This window comes from Copadichromis virginalis, linkage group LG12 (genome assembly GCF_057382275.1).
Source record: "Copadichromis virginalis isolate Kocher_CV1m ecotype Utaka linkage group LG12, C_Virginalis_male_GT1.1, whole genome shotgun sequence".
NCBI lineage: Eukaryota > Metazoa > Chordata > Actinopteri > Cichliformes > Cichlidae > Copadichromis > Copadichromis virginalis.
This window is the reverse complement of record NC_140629.1, coordinates 19,603,677-19,617,729: the sequence shown is the minus strand read 5'-3', so window position 1 is coordinate 19,617,729 and position 14,053 is coordinate 19,603,677. Positions and strand designations below refer to the sequence as shown.

General features: G+C 40.2%; 1 protein-coding gene across 2 annotated transcripts; it reads right to left on the bottom strand.

Annotated features, from left to right (window-relative positions):
* Window positions 1-2,934: 2,934 nt before the first annotated feature.
* Window positions 2,935-8,828, bottom strand: LOC146696857 (uncharacterized). Of its 2 annotated transcripts, XM_085475185.1 has the most exons (11): window positions 8,572-8,828; window positions 7,543-7,640; window positions 7,248-7,382; window positions 6,867-7,015; window positions 6,630-6,766; window positions 6,442-6,535; window positions 6,186-6,306; window positions 5,850-6,067; window positions 5,586-5,769; window positions 5,226-5,350; window positions 2,935-5,054 (listed from the first exon to the last, which is right to left on the bottom strand). In XM_085475185.1, exons 2-11 carry the CDS (start codon window positions 7,634-7,636, stop codon window positions 4,719-4,721), a joined length of 1,593 nt encoding a protein of 530 aa, XP_085331311.1. In that variant the 5' UTR covers window positions 7,637-7,640; window positions 8,572-8,828; the 3' UTR covers window positions 2,935-4,718. The 2 variants fall into 2 exon arrangements, with proteins under 2 accessions (XP_085331311.1, XP_085331312.1); XM_085475186.1 differs by lacking the exon at window positions 7,248-7,382.
* Window positions 8,829-14,053: the final 5,225 nt, after the last annotated feature.

Below are 14,053 nucleotides of genomic sequence, written 5' to 3'. Positions count from 1 at the left end.
TAAAGCAGATGCATCTAGAAACAGGATGGAGATAATTTGTTGGGTATTATGTGAAATCAAGACGCGAGTCTGCCAGCAACATCATCTTACTGCTCTGTTAAAAGATCGTTTCAAATTTTAATTGAAAGCACACACAATGGAATCAGATAACAGCCTGTAATTAATACATTAGAGTAGTTTTATCTATTAAACTACAGATTCTTCTTCAGCTGCCGTCTGCTGTCTCCATCACTACTGTGGAAACAATCCTGTCTGATTTACTTTCTCGTGGCTGGCTACATCACACTGGCTTCTGTTGATCGGCGCTTTTGTGTCTGCCAAGTCTCAGACTATATGACTAATAATTATCTTTGGAGATGTGTGAAGGGTCTCATTCCAGACAACCCTTTCTGTCTATACCCCACGTTCCCACGGATGAATAGCTGGGGCTGGGTGGGTGGGTGGGTGGGGGAACTTGTGGATGGCCACAGGCAAAGCATATGGCCTTAGGCCGCAGCATTGTCTGAGCTTGTTTGGGAACGACTAAAAGAAACTGCATTGTTGCACGTGTCACCCAGACAAGACGTAGGGGCGTGTGTCAAGGACAAAGAGAAAGCCATCAAAGTCTGTGACCTTTTAATTTGCTGGTGGCCTCTCCCACAGACCACAGTATCGGCCATACATGCCCCCATTCTGTGATTGGGAACTCGATCAATGTCGCTGGTATCGACAAGGGACTCAGTTTGACGCAAACTGATGCAATCATGGTGGTAAATGCATGTGCTGAGGTTTCTTGTAAAATTCTTTATTCAACACGTATGAACTATATCATTTCCACAATCAGAGCACAGACGAATTAGGTTCAGTCTTAAACGTTTCGAGGTTAGGGCCTCTGAGAGACTTGCTTATTTTGCCTGAAATGTGAAATTCTCATCTGTGAAGAATTAGAATTATTTTCCAGGGCATCAAAACTAATATCTCCGGAGATGTAACCCAGTGCGGAGGTGATACACTAACGAATTATGAGCTACTTTTCCTTCATCAGTCAGCTCGCGCGCAATTTTAAACAGCCTGTTTCTACATGCTCAGCAGAAAAAAAAAGAGAAAAGTTTTTCTTTGGATTAAACAGCAAAACGAAAACACGTGAAATTTGCTTTAATTTTAAAAAAAAAAATACCCTTTATGTTTTTGGTTTGTTTTTTTTCTCGCAATTTTCAAGTGAGACGTACCGTTCTGATTAACAAAACGTTCACACGTTCCATAGGTCACTGTCCAGCTTCAGGAGTGCCAGCTACACTCGAGGTGCCTATATTGTGTTCCACTAGTGCTGCCTCTCATATTCCACCCTACCCCCAACCTTGTCTGCCCTGTAAAGTGCCATTATAAAAATGTCAAGGGGTCCCTCTTTCTCGTCCTGCCTGTCAAAATCATGTGCTATTATGCAAATCAGTGTGTGAACATACATTCTCTGAGATTTACACAGGCTATATGGGCTACGGGCAAGAGTGAATTCAGATGATTGCAGACTTAATCATAGAAATACAAAATGCACATGTACATTTATGAACACGTGAACATTTTACACTGCCCCTTGGAAACATTATCATTGTGTTACATGTATTATTTAAGCAGCATCCCATGTTTTTCCCTTTCTCTTTATATAAAAGGTCATTAATGTAACATTCATGATTTCTAAGCAGAAAATGAAAGCGGATTTTGAAAAAAAACAAAACATATGGATCAAAGAGGCTCATAGAAATCTAAAACTTTTTAATATCAGTATTTGAAGCAAATAACTTCATGGAAAAAAAAAATCGGTTTAGTTTTAATTCCTATTGAACTCGGATAAATTCCCAAATTCCACTATATTCTTCACAGCAAAAACTGTAGTGTTGAATCAACTCCCACAGAGTTGATTTTAACATTTTTTCAGGGTTTATATAGCTCCACACTCTACAGAGTTGAATTAACATTTTCAAAATAGTTAATTATTTAACACTTTGTCAGAGTTCCTTCTTTAACTCTTAAAACTGGGTTAAATTAACACTGAGCAAATTATTATTAACACCATGTCTGAGTTAATTTTTAACTCACCAAACTGGGTTAAATTAACACTACACAGATTGAAAAATAACACTACTTTAACTCTTTAATCTTTTATTAAGGTAGTTTTAATCCCTAAAAGAACTATTTATGTAATAGATTAACATAACTTTTTAACGACAACAAGTACAATCATGAGAATAATTTCAAGAAAACTGTACATTGTCCAAAAACATTTATCATCATGCTTCTTTTTCCCAGAAAGTGAATCAAAACATAATAAATGAAGATATAATGTACAAACTTTCATCTGCAGCACTGTATGAGTTTTGAATATCAAATGGTCTGTGACATTTGAGTTCAGTTATTTTTATGACACACCGTTCTTCAGTTTGTACTACTTTGAATGCATGGTGATGTTCATCAAAGTTTTCAGTAAAGAGTTTGTGTGTCAACAAAAAAATGTCTTCCTCCATTGTACTGCAAACAACGAGTCCAGCTTTGTACTCTACACCATCAATTTTAACCCAACTTGTTGAGAAAACATCTTTTGATAATAGCATTTCACTATTGACCACACTTTCACCTCTTAAAGAAAATGATTTAATTGGCCCAAACTCCTGTTTAAGAGAAAAGGTTTCCCAGTGATAAGCAATGGCCATCTGATGCCGTTTAGCAAGCGATTTGGTGAGGTTTTTGAAATTTTTGAAATAATCTTTGAACAACTTGTGCTTAGCTTCAAACCTCATACTCCACATATACAGTAAAGGGCCAATTTTTCGAATACAGGATGGGTAATGAATCATAAAATGATGCTTAGGAATCAAGTTTCTGTGTGGATACGTGTGCTTAAATAGTTTGTGGTGGTCAATAATCAAATTCTTCAAATATATAGTCATTCCCAGAGTGAGACAAGGTGAAAAAACAATGTTCATTATTTGAAGTAACAACAATAACAAATTCCAGTGTCTGTTCCCTGCAGGAATAATGTCACCAAACAAAAGTGGGATGTTTTTCACAAGACAGAATGTCTGGATAGAGTTCAAACCAATGCTATTGCCAGCACTGTCCAATATGATTTTAGTGGGCCGGTTTTTTCTTTCTAAAAATCCATAGTCAAAACCATAAATCCTAGAAAGCAAGTTCTGTTCTGATATGAAGTGTTGCGTAAGATACTCAAAAAGCAATTTGACCTCATACTGAGCCACACCTTCAAGAAGGTCATGCATTATATCAAATGAGTAGGTATTGCAAATATGGTAATACTGTAATGAATTGAGTGCAGAATTTCTTTTCAACCCATACAGTGACTTCAATTTAGGATCTTCCCGAAGAGACTGGCAATGTATGTCAAACAAATCTTTCCCACGAAGAATAATTTTAGGATCATCCTCACTGTACACCATTTGACAATCATTCTTCTCAATCAAACAAAGGCGACAGAAATGACGGCTACTGAACGACTCATTAAAACCAAGAATTGAGTGCATCCCTAGGTTATCTCCAGTGATCTGTGATATTGTGCCATATACCTGCTCATCAGAAAATGGAAGACTTAGCCCTTGGCTTTCCAGTTTTTTGACATCATTTATCAGTGGTTCCAGTATAACATCAAAACCATACTTTTGCAGATCTGGTGTGTGGAAAAGTGACACTAAATGAATGTTCATCAAAATGGAATTAAATTTTGGGGGCAAGTTTCTTATAACAAAATAAATACAGCCAATTTTGTGAATTCTGCGTTTAGAGCCAAGAGGATTGGCTGTTTCAAAGTCATCATAGTATAGCTGAATTTGTAATGCATGCCTTTTGGCTGAAAACAAAGGGTGAGTTTTAAAGTAACTTCCATCACAAAAGTCATGATAAGCATCAGGCTCTGAGCTACACTCTCTCTGCAGGAAAACACAAATCTCTGGATTTCTAAACATGAACTTCAAAGACTCCAAAATAGGTACATATATAAAAGTATCCTTCACAGGTACTTGATCATAAGTACCAAACTTCTGATTTCGCCTGATGTCATACCTCACTCCAAGTGTTATTTCTCTAGGTTCTACAACTCCCCATTTTAGATTGAAGTATTTATTTCGTTTCCATTCTGTGTTCAGATTGGTGAAAGGGTTTTCAAAATTTTCAAAACATTCATTTATTAAAGATATGCTGGAGTCCTTTGTGGGTAACGCAGAAAGAATGGCCTGCTTTGCTTCTGAGCGAAGCTCACTTGTTAATTCCTCCAAATCGCCTACAAGTGAGGATACTAAACTGTTAGAAAGGCCACTACCCTGCAGTTTGGCCACAATGGATGCACAGATTTCTTTGGATGAATCCCTTGTAAGTACTGAATCAATGCTCACTGGAACACTGGAAGAACTAGACTCTGGAAGAACACTGGGAGAACTGTGAGGAAGATAAGAGGAATTAAACTGGTCCTCCAAAGCAGGTGAAACTGTGTCATTAGAAAAAGAAGCAATGGCTGAAGTTCGATCATTGTGGTCAACATTGCTGTGAAAACTGAGGTGCTTCCTAAAGCCTGCATAAGTTTGGAACTGAAGCCTGCAGCCTGGCTGCCAACAACATAACTTAAACTTAGGTCCAGGATAATAACCATGTTCACCTCTTAAATGTGAAATCAGCTGCTGACTGCTGAGATAAGCTCTCTTACACAAAAAACATGTCAGCATTTTAATGATTTTTACTTAGGTTGTGAGAAGAATTTCCTGGTTAAGGATTTTGGCTCTCAAGTCACGCACTCTTGGGGACTCCTTCATTTTCCCCATATCAATATTGTATACTGTTGTCTGCAGAAATGTGTAGAAATTCACAAGTGCAGCATCATAAGACACATTGAACACAAAATGAGCTTTAAGAAGCTCATCAAATGCCCCAAGGGAGCGGCTGGCCTGGCAGGGGATGAGACGCTTGTCTATGGCAACATAGAAGCTGTCGACCTTCCTCTTCTGGCGCCCAACAGCCAGGAGGTATGGCTGCTGACTCTGCTGATTCTGGAGATGCTCTTCCAAACTGCAGCAAGACTGGAGTTGAGACAAAGATACTGAGCATTAGACACAGGAGCAAGTCAGAGATAATAGCATCACAGAAATGAGTATGTAAACCTCCTTTGTAAGCTCAACTGTAATTTGTTTCATTCACCTCTTAACCAGTGACATGACAACTTATGACAAAAACTATAAATATTAAATTACCTTATGAAAGACTACAAGTCTCTCAACAGCATCAGAGGCGCTGATTTTTTGATACTTTGGTCCTCCTGGGGGTGGCGGAAGTAGATGTAACAGTAACAACAGGGAGGCCATGTCTTGGTCAAAGGCTGCGGCCAAAGAGTCACAAGAATCAATTGACAGCAAATCTTTCAAATGCAATTTTTAAGGAGAACTAGAAACACTTCCTAAGAAAGTTGAAATGTGCTGTCATAAACATTAAACTAACAGCTAAAGAAAACTGATGAAGCAAAGCTAACAGGTGAATGAATTGGTATTTATTAATAGAATCCTGATGCTATTGAACTTTAACTGCTTATAGCAAATCATATTTAACAAACTCACTTGCTGCCTCATCAAGATCACTTCCTGGTGGACTCTCTGCTGACTGCACCAATTGACGCAACTCTACTGTTGAGGTGAGCTGCTTGGCCTCTTTGATGATTTGATACCTAAAGATTGGATCCCATTTCTGAAGCAGCCTGGTAGATATCTCATCATCAAACAGGAGAGTGAAGTCTTGATTCACCTTTAAGAAAGAAAATCTACTACTGCCACATTCATCTTGAAATTTAAAGTGATATTAAAAATTCCACTGAATATTCTCACCAATCCTCTTGTATCCAAGAATCTTGGGAAGATAGACAGGATATCAAGACTTTTGTCAGGATCATTGATGACCTTCTGACGATGCTGAAAGGTCTCTCTCATCTTCTGGAAAATCAAGGAAGTGTCGGATGTATGTTTCAGCAAAGAGATGGCCTCCTGGCAAGCATCTCCATCAAGCTGCATGTCGACATTAATGGGCCTTTGGTAATTTGGGCCCCCTGAAGAAAAACACACAAACATAAAAGCATAGGTGCTGATCAGATAGGTAAATGAAAACAAAATAGTATCTAATGTAAATGAGCACATTATCTAGTTTGTGGACACTTAATTTCTTACCTCCTTGAGTAAAGCCAGTGGAGCTACTTGGTGGTGCAGATCCTCTTCTAGTCTTTCTCTGTATCGTTTTCAAACGCCAAGAAATGTATCCAGTGCTGCTTGCAGCATCATAGAAGTGTTCCTAAAATGTAAATACATTCAAAAATAATGTGTTGTCAATCTGAAAATTTTTAGAACTTAAATGTCAACACACACAAATCCCAATGATGCACAGCATGAAAATTATGTAAACAAAGTGCAATAGTAGTGACTATACATAGCCTTTCTTGGAGTATGGGTCTTTCAGGGATGGGAACAATGTCACTACCCCTAGCGCGTACTGTTCTCTAACAGCTTTGGTGGGGAGGTGCCTGAAAAACGATTTTAAATTAACATGCTTAAGTAATGGCAAAATAGTAACTTGTATTTAAAAAAAAATAAAATGCACAAATAGAACACACATACCCATGGCAATCAATCATGTGAGCCACTATTATATTGACCATTTTTCTTCTGGTAGCATCTGTTAGAGTTTGTGTTGTGTGATATTCCTGGAGAACCTCTTCACCACCTGAATTGGTTCCAAGTACACCTTCAATTAACTTGAGAAAAAAAAAGATGCAAAAAGTGAGGAATAGCTTTTCTACATATTAAGAATAATGAAGTAGAAAAAATACTATGAGAACTGAGTTTTGTCACAACCTTTTTAGCAGATGCTGCATCAACAGTACCCTCAACTCTTGTTTTCTTCCTGGGACCCTCATCTAGAAGTATAGTTGATGTACTTGCATTTGAGCTGAAGCTTGAGTCAGAACAATCAGATGCAGAAGACAAGGAGTAATCAGAAAATTCTAAAAGGAAAAAACAACATTATTCTGTAAGGTGTAGAAAAACAAATCTGGCTGCAGATTTTTAACTAACAAGGCAACATCACACTGCAGACCTGACTCATTTAAATTAACTGATCTCAATGTTCAAACAGCTGATTGGTCAAATTGTGTGCTCCTGATTATTTGGAACAACCAGCAGCCACACAGCCCTTCCCCATGTCTGGTGTTGAGCTTGCCCCTTTAAATTTCTCACCATCACTTGAGAAAACTGTTAGGACCACAGTGCCTTGGCTGATAAGATCACTGAAAATCACTTCATCAACTTCTGTCCCTGTTGCATCTTTGTACACTACTTTTGCATCAGGTGGCAGGCAAAATCTCTCGATGACTGGAAAAGATAAGATATATCTGAGTGCACCTTTTAAGTAAACTGTTCTTGCCTCACATTCACTAAAGTGATACACCACTGTATGATTCAAGAGACTTGGCGAAACGCCCTACAAAAAATTCTGTCCCCCCAACTAAAATTAGGTAAGATATAAACAAACCTTTTTCATGAAACTGCATAAACTCAAAACGCCCATCAACCTCTTCCAACTTCACATACTTCTGCTGTTGGCAGTATCGAACCTGGACCAGCATTTTACTGGGATAAAATAATAACAAAGATGGCATAGTATTTGACATTTAGAGCAATTCAAGCACAAATGATTAAAACACTGACATATACCGTACATGGTGATTAATACTGACCATGCGTTTGAATTTCACTGCAATAACATTTAATGTTATCAAATAAACCTGTGTCTGTCCATGCAGGAGTCCAATTGATACATAACACAATACAAAATACACGTTAATCTATGGTGTAGTTTACACCAGACACGGAGTGCTACGAAGCGATTGTTTCGGTATCTGGTCTATTTTTTGCGTGGGCCACGCATGTTCCGCAGGAAGTTACACCAAGACACACAAGACAATCCAGGCAATTTTGAAGATAAAAGCTATTCTCCAAAATAAAATACTGCGATTGACAAATGCGATCAGATTTGTGTATGAAAAGAGACAATAGAGATGAAAATGAACACATAGCAAAGGAGGGGACAGCCTAACTGACTATGTTTGGGGCGGGTGTCTCAAAGGGAGAAGAGAGTGAGACAGAGAGAGAGACAGATTAGAGACAAGTCAGCGATGAACGATGTCAAAGTAAAAGCAGGAGTGACTAAAACAAGCTCTCTTCAATTATTTTGGGATGTTATTTACTTATCAATTGTGAAAAAATTACTCTGAATAAACAGAGAAGCAAAAACGCTCATGAACTGGCGTGGAGAAAGACGTGTCTGTGTGAACAGGGGAAAAGCTGAACGTGGCGCGGCGCTTCCACGTGCAGTGTCTACCGTCACTTACGAGTAAAAAGACTGCAACATTAACATTAGCATTGGAGGCTAAATAGAATTTTCGACACATCTCCTCCTCTATTAAAGCTCGTTTTCAGCAACCGAACACCAAGAAACATCAAGAAAACCTCACTGCGCCGATAGAATACCGTGAATTTTATATAAGTTTGAATAACTTACCGTTTGTGTAAAATACTCCAAGCAGCACGGCAGGCATCCACCACGGTGTAACCAGCAGAAGCACATGGAAAATCGGCCCGGCAGAGCAAACTATTAATTGATCCACGGGTTTACCTGGGCAGAAGCCCAGGGGCCTACCAAGTTAAATAACTCTCTTCAGAGTTCATTTGCTTGGACTTGAATAACACTGTTTAATAACTCCAACACTGAACACTATTTGAATCAGAATGTGTTAAAATGACACTTTGAGAGTGGAAATCAACTCTAACATCTTTAACCCTGAAATTTTAACACTCCAGTTTTTGCTGTGTTCATCTCGAGAGGATTTTCATTCACTGATACATTTTATTGAAATGGTTCAATGGCGGTAGGCCCTTACATTGGGTTTAAAGCAATTTTTCTCAGTGGCTGTTAGAAGTGCACATGAGATTTTTATCCTTTTACATTTCTTAACTCTTTCCCTTTTTAAATGCCTGTGTTTGGATTGCAGTGTCAGGGGTAGTTTTGTAGTTCTGCAGAAATGGAAGTAGTGTATGTGAGAAAAGAGGAGGAAAGGGATGTAAAAAGATAGAAATATGTAATTTTTTTTTTTCTCTGGAAAGCGTCAAGGTACCTAAGATAGAGGTCAAAGCTATAATGTACCCATTTGGAGGTTGAATCATTAAAGCCATTTACTATGGCTTTCATTGCATTGCTTCTTAAGTAATGACGGAGGTCTTCCTATTGAGAGCGAGTGAAAAGAGCTATGTGTATCCTTCTGCTGCACCTGCCCTATATGGAGTGTTATATTAAAGAAAATCAAGAAAGGATAGATAACTTCACCTCTCTGTGACACATCAGGGTATCCATTAGCTGCAGGAGAGCACGGGAGAGAAAAGGAGAGCGAAACAGAGAGCGGGCCTTCTGTTTTGACAGCCATAGACCGGAATATCGCTCCATTGTTTGTTTCTCAGAGACAAGGAGTCATGGATGTGGTTTGAGTGACAGTGAGTGTGATGTACGCTGACGCGCAGAGCTGATTCACATTTCCTCTAATTGCTCCACATTGCCCGATCTTGGCACACATGTAGAGCATGGTAAGAGGCGCCTCTTTTTAGGTTGAAACGGGGAATGCTGTGATTTGGCATACAAAGAGAAAAGGAGGCACAGGGGGTAAGAAGAAGAGCAGGACGAGGAGGAGGAGGTGGAGAAGGGCTGGAAGAGGAGAGCGCTCTATTATTCCTGATAGACTACTCTGAAGGACAGAAAGGTGATGGCCTTGTTTGTACAACTCTGTGGCATAATAATGTCCTGCGTTAAATCTCTGGCCAGTTAAGGCGTAGATGTGGTGTGGGTGCGTTAGATGTATGACATAAGACACATTCGACCAATCAAGTGTCACGGAGGCAAGCCAGTTTTGTGGAAATAAACCAAATGGAGAAACAAAGAAGGGGACGTGAAGGGTACAAAATAGTGGCAGACATGGCGTCACTTTTGATTCATGGTGTGCTGAAGAGCATTGAGATTGGAGGAAATCCTTGCGGGGGGGGGGGCCCTCTATCCTTGCTGATGCTATTTTAATTAAATAGTTGCTAGGTTACACATTGCAGAACGACAGAGGTGGGTGGTGTGGCACAGGCGCCTGGGCAAGGGTGTGTGCACGCGTGAATATTCGTGTGTGATGGAACATGTCCCTCAACAAAGAAAGCACATCCCTTTTTTTCCCCCACACCCAATCTATAATAAGGATTTCAAATGTGAGACATATTGACATGAAATACAGTGAGAGCGATTTTACGCTCTCTAAAACTCTCTCCAGCTCTCTCGCTCGCTCTCCCCATATTCGTCTGTCTTTTTCATTTTTTTCCTCTCGCAGATCAGAGGACGGGGGGAAGCCCCCTTTCATCTCTGTGACAGCGCTTTTCACCTCCACTGGTGACTGGTGCTCCTATTGCACACTGGGATGCCAGACAGAGCAGAATGCCACAGGCCCGTGCGCCCTGGCAACCGTTCCTGCTTTAGATGCCCCCCTCGCTCCACAGCGTACTCTGGGAATACGCGCACCCTCCTCCAGCCTCCTTTAGCCGTCCACCCCGAGCCTTCGTCCACAACCTCCAGACAGGTCACTGATGGATGGAGTAGGAGAGCGCAGAGAACCCCTTGATGTTGGAAATAAATCTGACAGGCCCGGATGGATAAGGCCAAGCATTATATTTCTCATTGGCCTCACGCTGAAGTGTGTACGTGTGGAGCGGTTTGTCCTATTTTACTACACCATTTTCTTTACTTTTAACACCCTCCCTCATCTGCGCCCCAGCCCTTCCTTTCTTCTCCTCTATGGCAGCAGAGATAATGCCATAATTTACAGCTATGCATTGTAGAAGATGAATGATAGTTGCTTTTCTTGCTTAATATGCATTCACCACTACCAGATAATAGTCTTTTTGTAGGAATAATAAAAGAAATACCCTCAAATTTTTTTTTAGCATTTTTATGTTATATCCCTTCTCCATAATGTGCTAAAAGTGATGTATAATTTTCAATCTTTCATTAGAAACAAAATTGATAATGATGAAAGTGTGCTACATTTTTCTATAGCTTTTCTTCTTTTTTCATGTTCTTAAGTGAAATATTGCACGAGGGGGGGAAAGTTCGCTTTTCTTTTTCTCCCATAGGTAGTCTCTTGAGTGTATATGCAGCCTGCTTAAGAACAGGGGGAGAAAACCACACACACACACACACACACACACACACACACACACACACACACACACACACACACACACACAAATAATTTTGCATACATCTTTTTGCAAAAACATCTAGTCTTGATGCATATACAGCATAAATATGTATTCCATGTCTCCCTCACAAACAGCAATTTCTCTTGTAAATTCACACTTCCATGTCTTCTCAGCAGACTGTGTGGTAAAGGAGGCTGGAGCTTCGGTATGTGTTTGTGTGTGTGTGAAAAGAGGCTGGGTTCCAGTGTCCAGGGCCCGGTTTCCCTTGGGAGCACTCTAAAATACTCCACTGACCTTCCTATCTCCTTCAAATGCAGGTCATGGCGAGGGGTCAGAGGTCACTTGGAGCAACAGGATGTCAGCGTGTGATCTCCGTGCAAACAGGTTCAAATTCGCTCCCCGAACACGGCGGTGCTTTGATTTTCCTTTTTTTGGGCAGGGGGGTTAAAAATGTATGAAAATGACCTAGTTTGTGGTTATTCGGTCAGTGAGTTTTGCAGAAAATAGGTGACACGGTAGTAAAAATACAAAACCTTTCTCCTTTTTATATTAGAGACATACAGCGACAGCCAAGATATTACTGTTGAAATATCCTTTCAATATTAGACAATATATCACCAAGTCAACACCACAAAGTATTCTCTGATTGTGAATAGTTTCGACACCCTCCCACCCCCCCCACCTTGACAACTACACATCGACTGCATGTTTATGAATTTTAACAGATCCGTGAGGAAACCTGCAGAAGCCACTCATTGCATTTCTGCTAATTGACCGGCTTAAAATAAATTTCTCGCTTTTACCCGGAGCAATGTTCAGAATTTGCAGCCTTCATTCAAATCAGTCTTAGTTCCTGAAAACAGCGCGCAGCCACATTGTCTTAATTAGGAACATAGGCTGGCTTTACAGCAATGTGTGGGAGGACCTGGAGGTTGAAGTGCTCCGTGAATGCAATGTGCATCATCATCCTAATAAAATATAACTCCGAAAATTAACTCTGTTCGACCTGAGGCACGCAAAACAACAGGGTCCACTGAGCTAAAGTGATGCAGGTTTTAGTGGCGTGTGCGAGTCTACGCGTGCGGACGTGTGTATGTGTGTGTGTGTTTATATAAATGCATTTGTGAATGCTCAACCACAAAGGGAGCAATTATGTAAAAAAAAATGTTTGTTACTATATTACTTCCTTTATTGGAGTAGAAGGGAGAAAATCCCCAAGAAGAAAGTGTGATGCATACTTGCAGCTGCTTTGTCCTAGTTCGAGCGCCACATTTGCCAAAGTGCATCAGAGTGTCAGCAACTCAAAGATGAAAAATAGATGAAGACAATAGTGCATTTCTCACAATTTTCCTAATAAAGTGTCAATCAAAAAGCTGCATGAATGACACTAATATCATATGATGCAGCATTCCATATCAAAGATATCACCACTGCTCATCCCTCCCCCTGCACCCCACCATCCTTCCCTAGCCTCCCTTTTGCTCCATCTGAGGCCTGTCCTCCCCTCGTATTATCACCATCATCATTCGGACATGAAAGGAGAGAAACAAGTGCCGCACCGCTGCCAAGGAGAAACCTTGATCTCGGAGCATTTGCATTCTCCACCTTGTTCCAGTGGATGTGTGAACGAGTTACCCAGGTGCTCTCTCATTGGATGGCACTGAAAAACAGGCACTCTGCTAATGCTCCAAACAAGCAGGCTCTCCCACTTCCACCACCCACCCCCAAGACGCCCCCCCCCCCCCTCCCCTCAGCTCCACATACTGTCACACTCAGCTGGTGGCACTAGAGGGCAGTCCACTCTGTTGGTTTGTATTGTTAAGGCATCTACATACAGTAGAATTTGCCCTGAGGAAAAAACGGGACACAGAATTTTTTTTTTTAAATATATAATTAATTGATTTATTCATGTGAATCCCTTTAGGAAAAAAAATCTATTACATTTCTGCTTAATGCACTGCTTTTTTTTCACCACAAGACATTAAGCTTTTGCTAATTAATTCGGAATGAACTGTTAATCTTCGACTAAGCAAAGTTTGTCTCGCAAAGAGTGGATTACATATGCAAGACACAGAGTATGAAATTCACTCGCTTTTGGTGAGTTAAGATGCCATAGTGTCTCGGATTCACGAACATACTGACACATCTGTTAGCTCACCTTAGAAAAGATGATGCAAAACTGTACAGTGAATGGGCAGAAGATTCATAATCGCATATTTTGCCCATGTGTTACACTTAAAAGACCAATACTACAACTCAGTAGTACACAACAGTATTAATGTGTCCATCTGTCCATACATCTTCTTTCACTATAGGAATATTAATTGATAAAAAAAAGGGGGGGGGGGGGGGGTGAAACATTCCTGTTTTTTACATTAATATTCAAGAGAAGAAATTCCATTAAACCCATGATATGTCGACACACACACACAGATTTGAAGGAGCTATACTGTGGCAGTGTGTCTGTGGCATAGTGTCTATCAGGAGGCTGCTAATTAAAGGCCTGCAACAATGAAGCATGGAAACCTCAGAGGAACAGTGCTCATCTGAGATGAATTAATGTAGGAGCAGTGGTGATTACCACGAGGGCAGTCAGCTGTTTCATATTTCTAGCACAAGGCAGCGGACCTCAAATTTTTAACCATGACGAGATGTAAATGTAGGATTTTCATCGTTCCAGTCCCCCCACTCGCACTTTATTGCGTTGCACTGGTAACCAGTGGAATTTTAACTAAATTATGTCATGGTACATGGAAAGC